This window comes from Pangasianodon hypophthalmus, chromosome 10 (genome assembly GCF_027358585.1).
Source record: "Pangasianodon hypophthalmus isolate fPanHyp1 chromosome 10, fPanHyp1.pri, whole genome shotgun sequence".
In the NCBI taxonomy this organism is placed as follows: domain Eukaryota; kingdom Metazoa; phylum Chordata; class Actinopteri; order Siluriformes; family Pangasiidae; genus Pangasianodon; species Pangasianodon hypophthalmus.
This window is the reverse complement of record NC_069719.1, coordinates 9,066,974-9,083,753: the sequence shown is the minus strand read 5'-3', so window position 1 is coordinate 9,083,753 and position 16,780 is coordinate 9,066,974. Positions and strand designations below refer to the sequence as shown.

General features: G+C 43.9%; 2 protein-coding genes across 2 annotated transcripts; both read left to right on the top strand.

The window, feature by feature from the left end:
• Positions 1-2,264: 2,264 nt before the first annotated feature.
• Positions 2,265-5,270, top strand: LOC117598356 (piggyBac transposable element-derived protein 4-like). Its single transcript, XM_034308372.2, has 3 exons — positions 2,265-2,999; positions 3,189-3,245; positions 3,475-5,270. The coding sequence occupies exons 1-3, from the start codon at positions 2,743-2,745 to the stop codon at positions 4,253-4,255; spliced, it is 1,095 nt and encodes a 364-aa protein (XP_034164263.2). The 5' UTR covers positions 2,265-2,742; the 3' UTR covers positions 4,256-5,270.
• Positions 5,271-6,126: 856 nt separating this feature from the next.
• LOC128319121 (piggyBac transposable element-derived protein 4-like) lies at positions 6,127-10,758 on the top strand. Its single transcript, XM_053237393.1, has 3 exons — positions 6,127-6,861; positions 7,051-7,107; positions 7,337-10,758. The coding sequence occupies exons 1-3, from the start codon at positions 6,605-6,607 to the stop codon at positions 8,115-8,117; spliced, it is 1,095 nt and encodes a 364-aa protein (XP_053093368.1). The 5' UTR covers positions 6,127-6,604; the 3' UTR covers positions 8,118-10,758.
• Positions 10,759-16,780: the final 6,022 nt, after the last annotated feature.

The window sequence follows — 16,780 nt, the reverse complement described above, 5'->3', positions numbered from 1 at the left end:
GGTCAAGGGTACATACAGTTTTCCTGGGGGACCTCCACCCGGGTCCGGCTCCTGACAGAGCGCCGTGCGGATGGCTTCCTCCAGGCCCCAGCGCAAGGGAGCCACTATTCGGGGAGGGGAAATTATAGGCTCATGGCTGGGTTCCCGTGAGGGTATATCCCATTGCCTAGAGAGTGCATCCGGTTTAAGATTTTTGGACCCTGGCCTATAAGACAAGACAAAGTTAAAACGTGTAAAGAACAAGGACCACCTGGCTTGCCGAGGGTTCAGACGCTTGGCCCCCTGAATGTAGGCCAGATTTTTGTGGTCCGTCCAAATAAGGAACTGGTGCTTGGCACCCTCCAGCCAGTGCCTCCACTCCTGCAATGCCAGTTTTACAGCCAGGAGTTCACGGTTCCCAACGTCATAATTCCTCTCTGAAGGGGTTAGACGGTAGGAGAAGTATGCGCACGGATGTAATTTCTGGTCTGGCTGTCGTCAATTTCCTTTTCAGGGTTTCAAAGGCTTGCTGTGTCTCTCTAGTCCACTTGAACCCAGCCTAGGTCTTCTTGGTCAGCGCGCTAAGGGGGGAAGCCAGGGTGCTAAAGTCCCGAATAAAGCGTCGAAAAAAGTTTGCGAACCCCAGGAAGCGTTGTACCAGCCGGACTGAGGTGTGTTGTGGCCACTGTGTGACTGCCTTTACCTTGTCTGGGTCCATACTATGTCTCCCTTGGGACACCACAAAGCCCAAGAAGGAGATAGTGGTTACATGAAACTGGGACTTCTCTAGCTTGACATATAGACGGTTCTGGAGAAGGAGCTGAAGGATCCGGCGTACATGAACCACGTGTTCCTCCAGCGAGCTACTAAAAATCAAAATGTCGTCTAGATAGACGAAGGTGTAATGGTTCAGGGCCTCCTGGAGGGCCTCATTAATGAACCACTGGAAGACCGCGGGGGCGTTCATCAGGCCAAAGGGCATCACCAAATACTCATAGTGCCCAGACGGCGTGATGAACGCTGTCTTCCACTCATCCCCTGCCCTGATGCGGATCAGATTGTAGGTGCTTCGTAGATCCAGTTTTGAGAAAATTTTCGCCTTCTGCAGGCGCTCAAATGCAGAATTCATGAAAGGCAGTGGGTACCTATCCTTCTGCGTCACGGCATTAAGGCCGAGGTAATCAATGCAAGGCCGCAGATCCCCTGCTTTTTTCTTGACAAAAAAGAACCCCGCCCCCGCAGGGGAGGTGGATGGGCGGATAAACCCCAAGGACAGGGCTTCTTTAATATAGTCCTCCATGGCTTGGTGTTCTGGGGGTGACAAGGAGAATAACCTGCCCCTAGGTGGAGCAGCTCCTGGGAGTAGGTTGATCGCACAATCAAAGGACCTATGCGGCGGCAGTGTCTGGGCCTTTTGTTTGGAGAAGACCTCCTGGAGGTCCCAATAATCTTGGGGCACGTGGGATAAATCGACTGGTTCCACAGTAGTTGGAGGTAGAGTGTGTGTTCCTTTGAGGCAGCTCTGGGAACACCTAGAGCCCCAAACAGAAATGGACCTGGTAGACCAGTCAATGCGGGGGTTATGTGCTTGAAGCCAAGGGAACCCGAGCACTAGGAGCAACTCAGGTACCCGAGTCACATAGAAGGTCAGTCGTTCTGTGTGGTGGCCTAACTGTAGAGTGACCGGTGAAGTTTGGGTGGTTATGGGTCCCGAGCCTAATGGCCGCCCGTCAAGTGCAAAGACGGGTATGGGATGGGGAAGTGGGTCTACTGGGAGCCCTAGTCTCTTGACTAGAGTCTCGTCCATGAAATTGCCAGCCGCCCCTGAGTCAACGAAGGCCTGCAGACTGGTTTCTTTGCCTTCTCCCCAATCAATGACGACGGGAATGAAGAGTCCAGACGGGTGAGGAACAGTGTCTGGGGCCATCACAGGTCCCTCTTCCTGGGATGGCCCTGGCCTTTTGGCATCAGGCGGGGACAACGTGAACGCCAGTGACCCATCTGCCCACAATACAAACACCTATTCTCACTTCTACGAGCTTCCCTCTCGTGAGGAGGCAAGCCAGTGGCGCCCAATTGCATAGGCTCTACCGAAGAGTCGTCAGACTCGGGCCCACGGGAGAGGCCTATGGAAGCCTGTCTGTACTTGTTAGCCAGCATGTTCCCTGTGGCTGAACGGCGTTCCCTGCGTCGTTCACGCAGGCGGTTATTGATTCTGATTGACGAATCATATAATGCTTCTAGATCATTAGGAGGGTCACGAGTAGCCAGTTCATCCTTTAACCCTCTGGGGTTGACCAACGCGCCGGCGCGTTTTGTGGCATCTTCTCCTGATAACGCCGAAAAGAACTTAAATTACTCTGTCAGTTTTGATCGTACAGATAAGAGCAATACATCATTCGAATCTGTAAAGGGTCTACTTTTATTTGTATACACTCATAATAACAACAAAATGCTGTGCTTTTGTAGAATAAAGAAAACAGACAGGGTGCGTTCTCTGTCTTCTCCGTCTCTGTCACCTCTCTTCACAGACCCGTAAATAAAACACCCTGAATCTCAGCGAATACTTGCCTCAAAGACATGAGAAATATATGTATAGAAAGCTTGAGTTGTCTACTTTTAAATTAAACAATTCAAGTCGAAAACAAACAATCTCTTTTTATGTAATCCGTATGAAAGTAAGGAGTGGTACAGTTTCTCCTGTCTCACCTCATTATCGCTAATGTGATCCCGCCTCGCACTGAGCGCGCTGTTCATATGTAAATGATCCGAGGTGAGCCAGGTAATTATGTACACGCCCCCGCGAAATGGCATAAAACGGCAAGCTTCATCACAGAATTTACTCACTTTTTTCTGCGCGTTTGGATGATGGCACGCTACATGGGTGAAGAAGCACTCCAGCTGTTTCTGGACAGCGACGAAGACATTACTTTCTCCTCAGAGGAAGAGCGCGACTCGGATGACGAGCGTTTGCATTTTGAAGAGCGAGTGGACCCAGCGGAGGATATCATTCCTGACGAGTAAGCCCTTTATTATTACCTTCATCATTTAAAATGTTGCTAACCCTTATATAAGATTACCTATATGGTAATATTATTTGTGGTTGATAGTGTTAGACTATAGTTTCTTTGTTATTGGCATTCTGTTTTCTCATCAAGTATTCATATACCAAAAATAAATGCTAACAGTTGTTTACAACATTCTTTTAGGACTGTGAATACCCCACTCTCGCCTTCACCTGCATCTCACACAGGAAGTGGACGCAGGTATTGTTCAGTTTTCAACACCATTCAGAATCTTATACAGCAAGTGTGCATTCACTATTTAACAGATGTTACAGATGTTAATTTGTGATTTATTTACTGTATGGTAAAATGTTTGCTATGTGGTAGTGTTCTTTTTTTCTATAAATTAGTACTAGTATCAGTGAACATCACAGTAATTTTAATAATGTAGTTTATTTGTTTACTTAATGCTTACTTTTTTTTATTTCAGACGTGAGAAAAACAGTGAAAAAGAACCTGTGGCAAAGAGAGCCAAAACAGATAAGCAGCCCACTCTGTCATGGAACACAGAGACTGATGTTGACATGGCTCCACAGGCTCTGAGATTCCTGCCCACACGGGAACCTGGACCACAGCTAGACCCAAGACCCTGTGAGGCACACACTCCCATGAGTCTCTTCAAAATGTTTTTTTCTTCAACTGCTGTGTCAACTCTGTGTCAAAACACCAATGCTCAGGCTGCCAGGGCACGTGCAAAGGGCCATAAATATAAATGGACAGACGTCAGCATCAGTGAGCTGTACCGTTACATTGGGCTACTCTTCTACATGGCCATGGTGAAGTTGAGGTCCATCAGAGACTACTGGCGGCAGGATAGTGTTTTCTCTGTTCCTTTTCCTGCCACAATCATGTCAAGGGACAGATACCGCACCATTTCATGGAATCTGCACATGAGTCACCCAGATGCAGACAAGGACAATGACCGAAAGAGAGGCACAGCTGAACACGACCGTCTTTTCAGGATCAGACCCCTCGTGGACACTATCCGGCATGCATGTAAGGCCATCTATCATCCAAGACAAAATTTGGCAGTGGATGAAAGAATGGTGGCATGCAAAGCAAACACAGGAATGACTCAGTACATGAAAGCCAAACCAACCAGGTGGGGCTTCAAGTTGTTTGTTCTTGCGGACTCATCAAATGGATATACTGTAGATTTTGCTGTGTACACAGGAAAGAACAACTTTCCCACAGGCCATGGACTGTCATGATGCTGTGACATCTCTGTTGGACCGTAGAGTTTTGGGCTTTGGGTACCATGTATACATGAATGATTTTTACACTAGTCCCAAGCTTCTAACAGACTTGTTTGCTTTGAAGTTTGGTGCATGTGGGACTTACAGAGACAACAGGAAGGATTGCCCTCGGAATGCAGCTAACTCACTCACCAAAAAATCTGTTAGGGGCTCCATCAGGTGGATTCGAGATGGACATCTTGTGTTTGTGAAATGGATGGACACACGAGAGGTGTCTGTCTGTTCCACCATCCATGCTGCTCATACAGGAGATACTGTGCAGAGGAGGGTGAAAACACAAAATGGATGGAGGACAAAGAGTTTTCCATATCCTGCACCTGTGACTGCATACAACCAGCACATGGGGGGTGTTGACCTGTCTGATCAGCTGTTACAGTACTACACCACACAGCACAAAACAATGAAGTGGTACAGAAAGCTATTTCTACACTTCTTGGACATTGCTGCCACCAATGCCTTTATTGTACACAAAGAGCTTTACGGCACCATGAGCCACAAGGAGTTTATGGAAGAACTAATTGCAGAGCTCTGTGGCGTGTCACAGAAAATAACACCAAAGCGGACCAGTGTTGACCATGTGCCAGTTCCAGGAGCTGAGCAGGCCTCAGATGCCACTGCTGGTCGCCGGATCTGTGTGCTTTGCAAAGCAAAGCATGGTAAGAGGCAGGACACTCCTTGGAAATGCCAGGCATGTGATGTTCACTTGTGTGTTCAGCTGAAAAGGAACTGTTTCCTAGAGTGGCACAAAGATGTATAGCTGTATAGATGTATAGCTGTTCAATTCTGTGGGCTTCAAAGAGTGGGCTTTTACTATAGTCTAAATAAACTACAAACAAAAAATATATAAATTTCTTTTGTCCTCACATTCTTTTTCATAGCACTTCCCTCTCAGCCACATTCCTGACTCAACGGCTCATTATGCAGGTCATTATGCGGGTCTTTGTCTTCTTAGGTGTCAATCACATTATTATTCGTGGAGGTCCCAATAATCTTGGGGCACGTGGGATAAATCGACTGGTTCCACAGTAGTTGGAGGTAGAGTGTGTGTTCCTTTGAGGCAGCTCTGGGAACACCTAGAGCCCCAAACAGAAATGGACCTGGTAGACCAGTCAATGCGGGGGTTATGTGCTTGAAGCCAAGGGAACCCGAGCACTAGGAGCAACTCAGGTACCCGAGTCACATAGAAGGTCAGTCGTTCTGTGTGGTGGCCTAACTGTAGAGTGACCGGTGAAGTTTGGGTGGTTATGGGTCCCGAGCCTAATGGCCGCCCGTCAAGTGCAAAGACGGGTATGGGATGGGGAAGTGGGTCTACTGGGAGCCCTAGTCTCTTGACTAGAGTCTCGTCCATGAAATTGCCAGCCGCCCCTGAGTCAACGAAGGCCTGCAGACTGGTTTCTTTGCCTTCTCCCCAATCAATGACGACGGGAATGAAGAGTCCAGACGGGTGAGGAACAGTGTCTGGGGCCATCACAGGTCCCTCTTCCTGGGATGGCCCTGGCCTTTTGGCATCAGGCGGGGACAACGTGAACGCCAGTGACCCATCTGCCCACAATACAAACACCTATTCTCACTTCTACGAGCTTCCCTCTCGTGAGGAGGCAAGCCAGTGGCGCCCAATTGCATAGGCTCTACCGAAGAGTCGTCAGACTCGGGCCCACGGGAGAGGCCTATGGAAGCCTGTCTGTACTTGTTAGCCAGCATGTTCCCTGTGGCTGAACGGCGTTCCCTGCGTCGTTCACGCAGGCGGTTATTGATTCTGATTGACGAATCATATAATGCTTCTAGATCATTAGGAGGGTCACGAGTAGCCAGTTCATCCTTTAACCCTCTGGGGTTGACCAACGCGCCGGCGCGTTTTGTGGCATCTTCTCCTGATAACGCCGAAAAGAACTTAAATTACTCTGTCAGTTTTGATCGTACAGATAAGAGCAATACATCATTCGAATCTGTAAAGGGTCTACTTTTATTTGTATACACTCATAATAACAACAAAATGCTGTGCTTTTGTAGAATAAAGAAAACAGACAGGGTGCGTTCTCTGTCTTCTCCGTCTCTGTCACCTCTCTTCACAGACCCGTAAATAAAACACCCTGAATCTCAGCGAATACTTGCCTCAAAGACATGAGAAATATATGTATAGAAAGCTTGAGTTGTCTACTTTTAAATTAAACAATTCAAGTCGAAAACAAACAATCTCTTTTTATGTAATCCGTATGAAAGTAAGGAGTGGTACAGTTTCTCCTGTCTCACCTCATTATCGCTAATGTGATCCCGCCTCGCACTGAGCGCGCTGTTCATATGTAAATGATCCGAGGTGAGCCAGGTAATTATGTACACGCCCCCGCGAAATGGCATAAAACGGCAAGCTTCATCACAGAATTTACTCACTTTTTTCTGCGCGTTTGGATGATGGCACGCTACATGGGTGAAGAAGCACTCCAGCTGTTTCTGGACAGCGACGAAGACATTACTTTCTCCTCAGAGGAAGAGCGCGACTCGGATGACGAGCGTTTGCATTTTGAAGAGCGAGTGGACCCAGCGGAGGATATCATTCCTGACGAGTAAGCCCTTTATTATTACCTTCATCATTTAAAATGTTGCTAACCCTTATATAAGATTACCTATATGGTAATATTATTTGTGGTTGATAGTGTTAGACTATAGTTTCTTTGTTATTGGCATTCTGTTTTCTCATCAAGTATTCATATACCAAAAATAAATGCTAACAGTTGTTTACAACATTCTTTTAGGACTGTGAATACCCCACTCTCGCCTTCACCTGCATCTCACACAGGAAGTGGACGCAGGTATTGTTCAGTTTTCAACACCATTCAGAATCTTATACAGCAAGTGTGCATTCACTATTTAACAGATGTTACAGATGTTAATTTGTGATTTATTTACTGTATGGTAAAATGTTTGCTATGTGGTAGTGTTCTTTTTTTCTATAAATTAGTACTAGTATCAGTGAACATCACAGTAATTTTAATAATGTAGTTTATTTGTTTACTTAATGCTTACTTTTTTTTATTTCAGACGTGAGAAAAACAGTGAAAAAGAACCTGTGGCAAAGAGAGCCAAAACAGATAAGCAGCCCACTCTGTCATGGAACACAGAGACTGATGTTGACATGGCTCCACAGGCTCTGAGATTCCTGCCCACACGGGAACCTGGACCACAGCTAGACCCAAGACCCTGTGAGGCACACACTCCCATGAGTCTCTTCAAAATGTTTTTTTCTTCAACTGCTGTGTCAACTCTGTGTCAAAACACCAATGCTCAGGCTGCCAGGGCACGTGCAAAGGGCCATAAATATAAATGGACAGACGTCAGCATCAGTGAGCTGTACCGTTACATTGGGCTACTCTTCTACATGGCCATGGTGAAGTTGAGGTCCATCAGAGACTACTGGCGGCAGGATAGTGTTTTCTCTGTTCCTTTTCCTGCCACAATCATGTCAAGGGACAGATACCGCACCATTTCATGGAATCTGCACATGAGTCACCCAGATGCAGACAAGGACAATGACCGAAAGAGAGGCACAGCTGAACACGACCGTCTTTTCAGGATCAGACCCTTCGTGGACACTATCCGGCATGCATGTAAGGCCATCTATCATCCAAGACAAAATTTGGCAGTGGATGAAAGAATGGTGGCATGCAAAGCAAACACAGGAATGACTCAGTACATGAAAGCCAAACCAACCAGGTGGGGCTTCAAGTTGTTTGTTCTTGCGGACTCATCAAATGGATATACTGTAGATTTTGCTGTGTACACAGGAAAGAACAACTTTCCCACAGGCCATGGACTGTCATGATGCTGTGACATCTCTGTTGGACCGTAGAGTTTTGGGCTTTGGGTACCATGTATACATGAATGATTTTTACACTAGTCCCAAGCTTCTAACAGACTTGTTTGCTTTGAAGTTTGGTGCATGTGGGACTTACAGAGACAACAGGAAGGATTGCCCTCGGAATGCAGCTAACTCACTCACCAAAAAATCTGTTAGGGGCTCCATCAGGTGGATTCGAGATGGACATCTTGTGTTTGTGAAATGGATGGACACACGAGAGGTGTCTGTCTGTTCCACCATCCATGCTGCTCATACAGGAGATACTGTGCAGAGGAGGGTGAAAACACAAAATGGATGGAGGACAAAGAGTTTTCCATATCCTGCACCTGTGACTGCATACAACCAGCACATGGGGGGTGTTGACCTGTCTGATCAGCTGTTACAGTACTACACCACACAGCACAAAACAATGAAGTGGTACAGAAAGCTATTTCTACACTTCTTGGACATTGCTGCCACCAATGCCTTTATTGTACACAAAGAGCTTTACGGCACCATGAGCCACAAGGAGTTTATGGAAGAACTAATTGCAGAGCTCTGTGGCGTGTCACAGAAAATAACACCAAAGCGGACCAGTGTTGACCATGTGCCAGTTCCAGGAGCTGAGCAGGCCTCAGATGCCACTGCTGGTCGCCGGATCTGTGTGCTTTGCAAAGCAAAGCATGGTAAGAGGCAGGACACTCCTTGGAAATGCCAGGCATGTGATGTTCACTTGTGTGTTCAGCTGAAAAGGAACTGTTTCCTAGAGTGGCACAAAGATGTATAGCTGTATAGATGTATAGCTGTTCAATTCTGTGGGCTTCAAAGAGTGGGCTTTTACTATAGTCTAAATAAACTACAAACAAAAAATATATAAATTTCTTTTGTCCTCACATTCTTTTTCATAGCACTTCCCTCTCAGCCACATTCCTGACTCAACGGCTCATTATGCAGGTCATTATGCGGGTCTTTGTCTTCTTAGGTGTCAATCACATTATTATTCGTGATCATTCACGCCCTCTTGCATATGCCCTTTCGAAACAAAAAGTGTCTTAGAAAATTTAAATAAGTATATTGTTTACTGTGAATGAGTGAACAAGATGATTATCACATCATTTTGATGCAAAAAATCTAGGCTACAAGATCCAGTTCTCGAAAGTCTTGTGAACCAATGTTCTGTATGTGTTTTATGGCCTTATTTCAGTGACTTAAAAATTTTAGTTTTTCACTAACCACGCATAAACGCTGTTTTCTCAAAAACACAATCATGTATAAACATGCTGCTCACATATTATTGTAGCCCAGTTTGTGCTGATTACAGTATTATCAGACTTTAGCCATTAATATATTTAAAAGCAACTGAAAAAAGCACAAATGTCAGGGCATGTCAAAATTTGTCCAGGGCCCCAAAACACCCTCAGACCCCAGAGGGTTAAGTGCAAATAGAATTCCAGTTCCTGAACCATCAGTATTCAGTGGGGATCCATTGAAGTACAATGACTGGAAACTCTCCCTTGAAACATTGATCGACCAGAAGAACATTCAAGATAAGGAGGAGATCTACTACCTCTGTAGGTGAGTAAGTGGCCAAGCTAAGAAAGTGCTTGATGGATACTTCTTACTTGGAACTGAATCTGTGTATGCTGCTGCATGGAAAATCTGAGAGGAGAGATATGGGAATCCATTTGCGATTGCAAAATCATATAGAGATAAGCTCCAAGCATGGCCTAAGATGGGATCTAGAGATAGTTTTGAGCTCATAGAATTTGTTGATTTTCTGCATAGTTGTGAGGCTGCCATGGTTCACATCAAGGCATTGGAAAACTTGAATGATTGTAATGAAAACAGGGAGATTCTTTCAAAGTTACCGGATTGGCTAACAGTGAGATGGAATCGTAAGGTTATTGAAATAGAAGAGGAGACTAACCAATTTCCCTCCTTCAGTCAGTTTGTCAAGTTAACTACAAGTACCAGTGAAAAACCTGTCATAACATGCATTTTCTGTCATAAGACTAGACATCTTTTGCATAAATGCAGGAAGCTTGTGGAGAAATCAGTTTCAGGCAGAATTAAATTTGTTCAAGCTGGAAAGTTATGCTTTGGTTGTCTTAAGCCTGACCATTTCTCAAAGAATTGCAACAGTAGGAGTGTCTGCGATATGTGCCACAAGATGCATCCAACCTGTCTGCACGAGGAGCGAATTAAAGAAAACCAAAACTCAACTCAATCAAGTACAAGTCAAGAAAGGCACCAAGAAAGACCTCCATCAATACAACATGAAGAAATAACCACAGCTGTTACTTCAAAGAGAGTAATTCTTGATGAATTCTTGATGAGACTAACACACAAACAGCAGCGATAATTCCTGTCTGGATTTCATCCATAACTCAACCAGCACAAGAAGTTCTTGTTTATGCTCTTTTAGACTCTCAAAGCGACACAACTTGTATTTTAAGTGAAGTAGCTGAAGCATTAGAAGCAAGCAAAGAACAAGTTAAGCTCAAGCTATCTACTATGACCTCAAAGACCACAGTGGTAAGCTGCCAAAGGGTAAAAGACCTACAAGTCAGAGGCTTTTATTCTGATAAAAGGATCTCTTTACCACCAGTCTATACTCGGGAGTTTATTCCAGCCAACAGAACTCACATACCAACAAATGAAACTGCAAAAGCTTGGTCCCATCTAGAGCACCTTCGAGATGAGCTAGCACCTTTGCAGGATTGTGAAGTAGGTCAACTCATTGGATACAACTGCTAACAAGCTCTCCTTCCAAGAGAAGTAGTTTCTGGCCAAGAACATCAGCCTTATGCACAGTGTACAGACTTAGGATGGAGCATTGTTGGTTACGGAAATCCTTATGTAGACTATGGCGATGCTATCGGAACCAGCCAGGAAGTGACACCAGGTATTAATGTCAGAAAGGAAGTACACTATGTAAGTCTAACTGAAGAAAGAGAAATTATTCCCTCAGACATAATAAAAGTCCTTGAATCAGATTTCTCAGAAAGAGCTGGAAAGACTGATCTTGTGTTCCAAGAGGATCTCAAGTTCTTGTCGATTCTGAGAGAAAATATCACACAAAAGAGCAATGGTCACTACGAAATGCCATTACCATTCAAAAGAGAAAAACCAAACCTTCCTAATAACAAGATATGTGCAGTACACCAACTGAAATGTCTTGAAAAGAGATTCAAGAAAGATCAGCGGTACTATGAGGACTATGTAAGATTCACGGATGACGTCATTTCACGTGGTGACGCAGAGAAAGTCCCTGAGGAAGAAACTGACAACAGTCCAGCATGGTATATTCCACATCATGGAGTTTATCATCCACAGAAACCAGGGAAAATACATCTAGTATTTGACTGTTCTGCCAAGTTTCTGGACACATCCCTCAACAACCATCTGCTTACAGGTCCTGACTTGACCAATGCATTGGTAGGTGTCCTATGCCGCTTTTGAAAGGGTCCCATCGCAATCATGTGTGACATCGAAAGAATGTTCCATCAGTTTCATGTGAAAAAGGAGGATCAAGATTACCTGTGATTTCTGTGGTGGGAGAATGGCAATTTGGAGATCACACCATTAGTCTACTGAATGAGAGTCCACTTGTTTGGAGCTGCCTCGTCTCCTGGTTGTTCCAACTTTGGCCTGAAACATCTGGCAACTCAAGGGCCTGGTCAGTACAGTGAAGACACTATATGCTTCATTTAAAGAAACTTCTATGTAGACAATGGTCTGATAAGCATTCAAACTGAGACAGAAGCCATCCAGCTTATCAAAGAATCAAGAGAACTTTGTTTCACTGGCAGGTTAAGACTCCACAAGTTTGTCTCTAACAGTGAAAGAGTGGTGGCAACCATCCCAGAAGAAGAACATGCCACAGTCAAAGATCTGGATATGGCTTTGAGTTTACCTCAAATGGAAAGAGCTCTTGGAGTAGAGTGGTGTATTACATCTGATTCCTTTAAATTCAGAGTTCAAGTGAAACCCAATCCTCTAACAAGAAGGGGTGTGCTTTCTACCGTGGCCTCTGTGTATGACCCCCTAGGGTTCATGGCCCCATTTGTTCTTTTGGGTAAACAAATACTTCAGCAAATGTGCAAAGAGAAGGTCAGTTGGGATGAGGAAGTTCCAGAGAACTTAAGACCTCAGTGGGAGTTCTGGTTCAGAGATTTGCCCAATCTAGCTGAAAAGGAGATCAAGAGAGGCTTCTTACCTTCAAATTTTGGCAAGGCCAAAAGGTATGAGCTCCACCATTTTGCGGACGCAAGTGTCCCTGGATATGGTGAATGTACTTATCTGCGAGCAATTAACAAGTCTAACAAAGTTCATTGCTGTTTGGTAATGGGAAAATCAAGAGTTTCACCAACCAAAGTTACAACTATACCGAGACTAGAACTCACAGCGGCAGTTGTTGCAGTGCAAACCAGTCATGTGCTTCGGAACAAGTTCGAAATTCAAGATCTAAAGGAGTTCTTTTGGACAGATTCTACAGTTGTTCTTGGCTACATTAACAATGATGTTCGTAGCCAATCGTATTCAGATGGTTTCATGTGTTCGTAGCCAATCGTATTCAGAGAATCAGATATAGTACAAAGCCTGAACAATGGGCTCATGTTGCCTCAGAGAACAATCCAGCTGATCATGCCTCTCGAGGTTTGACAGCAGAGCACCTTAAAACCTCAAACTGGTTCACAGGACCAAAGTTTCTTTGGCAAAAGGAACTACCTGACAGAGAATGCAAGGTGGGAGAAATTAAGGAAGATGATCTGAACTTCGCAAGGTTCTTGTGTGTAACACCGCTGCAAAGGAGAGCAGATCGTTATTGGATCGCCTACAGAAATTCTCTGACTGGTCAAGGGTGGTAAAGGCAGTTGCTAGACTGAAATGCAAAATTAAAGAATTCAAGGATGTGAAGCAAAGAACCACAGAAAGTACAAGCCTGGAAGAAAGGAAAGAAGCAGAACATGTTATCATCAAGCTGGTTCAAAAGGAAGCATTCTCAGATGAGATAAAGAGTTTGAAGTTAAAAAAAAAGTAGTTGCCAAGACCAAAGATAATAGGCTGTACAAGTTAAATCCATTCTTAGATGAAGAAGGTATCCTGAGGGTCGGAGGACGCCTAAGTCAAGCTACGTTACGTCCCATATGTGAAGCATCCGGCAATACTCCCCAAGAACAGTCACATGGCAGCTTTACTTATTAAGCACTTTCACGAAAAGGTACATCATCAAGGACGTGGAATGACAATGAACGAACTGCGAGCTAATGGATGGTGGATCCTGGGATGTAGCGGTGTGGTCTCATCACACATCTTCAAATGCGTCAAGTGCAGGAAGTATAGAAGGCCTGCAGAAGAACAAAAAATGGGTGACTTACCGCAAGATAGAATGGAAACAACTCCACCATTCACTAATGCTGGTATTGACTGCTTTGGTCCAATACATATCAAAGAAGGAAGAAAGGAGCTCAAGAGATATGGTCTTTTACTTACCTGTCTATGTTCAAGGGCCGTACACATAGAGATGATTGACAAGACAACTGACTCATTTATCAATGCTTTAACCCCTTCAGACCTGGTGTCCATTACAATGGACATTACATATTTCTGGGTCTAAACCAATAAGAAATCTCTGATTTCATTGTTTGAATAATGCTTATTACTGATTGGTTCCTGATTATCCAATCACAGTGGAGTAATGACTTTTAATTTGATCTGAGAGAGCTTCAGCCATCACCCAAGACAAGTATGGCTCTGAAGCTCGCCTATTTTTCATCAAAAATGTTCATGTTCATGCTAGCCTAATACATTTTCTCTCAGCATAATTTTAACAATTTCAAGTGTATATATTTCAAGTTATTTTGAAAATATTTCATTTCATCAAGTTATAGGATTTTTTCAAAGTTTAATGTCCATCCCAGTGGACATCAGGAGTCAAGAGATATTAGCCAGCACTCAGTTAGCAAAGAAACAAAATACCTATAAGCATTTCATAGCTAAGCTATGACTTCACAGTTGATTTATTTTATGTATATAACCTGTTTTTCACACATCTTCCTTTAGAGTATAAAGTCATAGACTTCCTTGAACACCTTGTAAATGGAGAGTTATCGGATCTTGACTGCTTGGATTCAGGAAATGAGGCAGATGAAAACGAGAGTAAGTGTAGATGTTGAGAGTATAGTACAAAGTTTTATGCCTTACATAATATGTAAATTGCAGAAAATGCATGTGAGGTCACGAGTGAGAACATGGAAAAACAGTTATAAATGTGATTGTATTGTTATTGGATAGGACAGGGGACAGAGAGAAGGGACAGTGGAGATGCATGCATGCTTGAAGAACTTGAGGTGGCAGCTGAGGTTGAGTTAGACGAAAGTGTAGTGACAGAGGATCAGGAGGAGATTACAGTGAACAAAGAGGAAAATTATCAAGAGCAGATGACAGCAACCAGGAAGCATGAGATTAAGTGGCGCCATAGGCCTTTGACCACAATCATCGATACTTCCTTTCAGAATCATCTGATTTATGACAGACATCCCATGAGCCCATACGAATACTTCAAACAGTATGTACCAGATGAGTTCTTCGATCTGATGTCTGACAGCACCAACATCTATGCCATGCAAAGTGGCACACTAGGTTTCATACTCACCCGTTCAGGGGAAATCACAACCCTCATTGGTCTCCACCTTGCTATGGGCATGATGAAAATGCCAAGAGTCTGCATGTACTGGGAAGCCGGGATGGACATTGGTATTTTTCACCATGTGCCGTGACAGATTCTTCCAGCTTTGGTCACATTTGCATTTGGTCAACAATTTGGAGAGGTCAGCAGAGAACAATGATGTGTTTTATAAGGTGCGTCCTCTCTATGATGCTATGCGCAGAAGATGCTTGGAGCTTCCACTAGAGGAAAACCTTTGTGTTGATGAAAAAATGGTGCCATTTCGTGGCTCTCTCTCTGTCAAGCAATACGTAAAAGGCAAGCCACACCCTTGGGGGGGTGAAAATATACTTCCTGTGTGGGAAAAGCAGGGAAGATTTTTGAAGGTGTCCCATCCGGAAGTGGTCAAACTGTACAATGAAGCAATGGGAGGTGTTGACCTGCTCGATCAACTTGTTAGTCTGTACCACACAGAAATTCGGTCAAGAAAGTGGACCCTGAGAATGATTTACACATGCTTTTGATCTAGCTGTGGTCAACAGTTGGTTAGAGTACAGGCTGGATGCCAAGAGGGCCAATCTCCAGACAAAAAACACCCTGGATCTCCTCCATTTCAAGATGAATGTGGCCCAGTGTCTGGTGAGTGTCAATAAACTAGTGGCAGCAAAACGTGGAAGACCCAGTATGTCTCCAGAACCACAACCGCAAGCCCACAGACCACGAGTTCAGGATGCAATACCTGAAGTGCAGTACGATATGGTTGACCACATGCCGAATTATGATGAGAAGACAGAGCCCACCAGATGCAAGAGGCCATACTGCACAGGGAAAACACATGTATTCTGTGACAAATGCAACATCCACTTTTGCTTTGTGCCACACAGAAACTGCTTCAAGGCTGCTCATCGCAAATGAGAGAATATATGGGAATATACAGCAGATGTATTTTTGTTATTTTCCATTTATTTGTAATTGTGTGATCTCTTATTAGCTTGCAATGTTAAAAGTTAGCAATGTGTTTGGAAGTTCCATGATAACCTTCTATGTTAAAAACATGGCCTTTTTTAATCTAAGATTTCCTGGCATTTTACGTTCGTTTAGTCGTGGCATCCATTGTAATGGACATGAAAAAATACCAATAAAACATGAGTTATCAAAAAAAAAAAAAAAAAAAAATCCCTTTATTTCTATGCTGGAAGGGAGTAAAAATCAACTGGGAATTTTTTTGCTCAGCAGAAAAAAATCAGGTCTGAAGGGGTTAAAAGCGTTCATGGCAATAAAAGGAAATGTTGAGATGTGACCAAGGAACCAATTTCTTTGGAGCAAGGAGAGAGTCTGCAGAACTCATGAAAGGAATTGATCAAGATAGAGTTAAGGCTCTAGAATGTGAATTTCTTATGAGCCCTCCAGCGGCAAGTCATATGGGAGGTGTCTGGGAGAGGCAAATAACAACCATAAGACGTGTTCTTAATGCTATTCTCGACCAGTCAGCGCAAAGGCTTGACAGTACCTCTCTCAGGACATTCCTGTATGAGGTTATGGCCATTGTTAACAGCAGACCACTCACCACTGAGCATTTGAATGACCCATCCGTACCTGAACCTTTAGCTCCAAACCACATTCTTACAATGAAGTCCAAGACAAAAGTGGCATAAAAACAGAAGGAACTTGAAAGTCAATGACATTGTCCTCCTACAAGATGATCTGGCACCACGTAATAAATGGAAGTTGGCCAGAGTCATAGAAGTCTACCCAGGGTCAAATGGTAGGGTGAGAAAACTAAAATTGATGGTTAGTGACACTACGTTTGACAAAACAGTGAAACCCATAACTAAAACTGTGTTTCTTGAAAGACCTATACATAAGGTTGTTACTCTGCTTGAAAGGGATTAAGAAGTTTGATGTTTAACTGGTTAATAACAGGAATGTTTTCATTGAAAAGTATTTTGAGAACTCTCACATTAAGGTTGTGTGATTT

Excerpts from the sequence above, each read along its gene's own strand:
- LOC117598356 (XM_034308372.2), top strand. The coding sequence starts at position 2,743 with ATGATCCGAGGTGAGCCAGGTAATTATGTACACGCCCCCGCGAAATGG. Across the intron at positions 3,000-3,188 it reads GAGGATATCATTCCTGACGA|GACTGTGAATACCCCACTCT; the intron begins GTAAGCCCTTTA and ends ACATTCTTTTAG. Across the intron at positions 3,246-3,474 it reads CACACAGGAAGTGGACGCAG|ACGTGAGAAAAACAGTGAAA; the intron begins GTATTGTTCAGT and ends TTTTTATTTCAG.
- LOC128319121 (XM_053237393.1), top strand. The coding sequence starts at position 6,605 with ATGATCCGAGGTGAGCCAGGTAATTATGTACACGCCCCCGCGAAATGG. Across the intron at positions 6,862-7,050 it reads GAGGATATCATTCCTGACGA|GACTGTGAATACCCCACTCT; the intron begins GTAAGCCCTTTA and ends ACATTCTTTTAG. Across the intron at positions 7,108-7,336 it reads CACACAGGAAGTGGACGCAG|ACGTGAGAAAAACAGTGAAA; the intron begins GTATTGTTCAGT and ends TTTTTATTTCAG.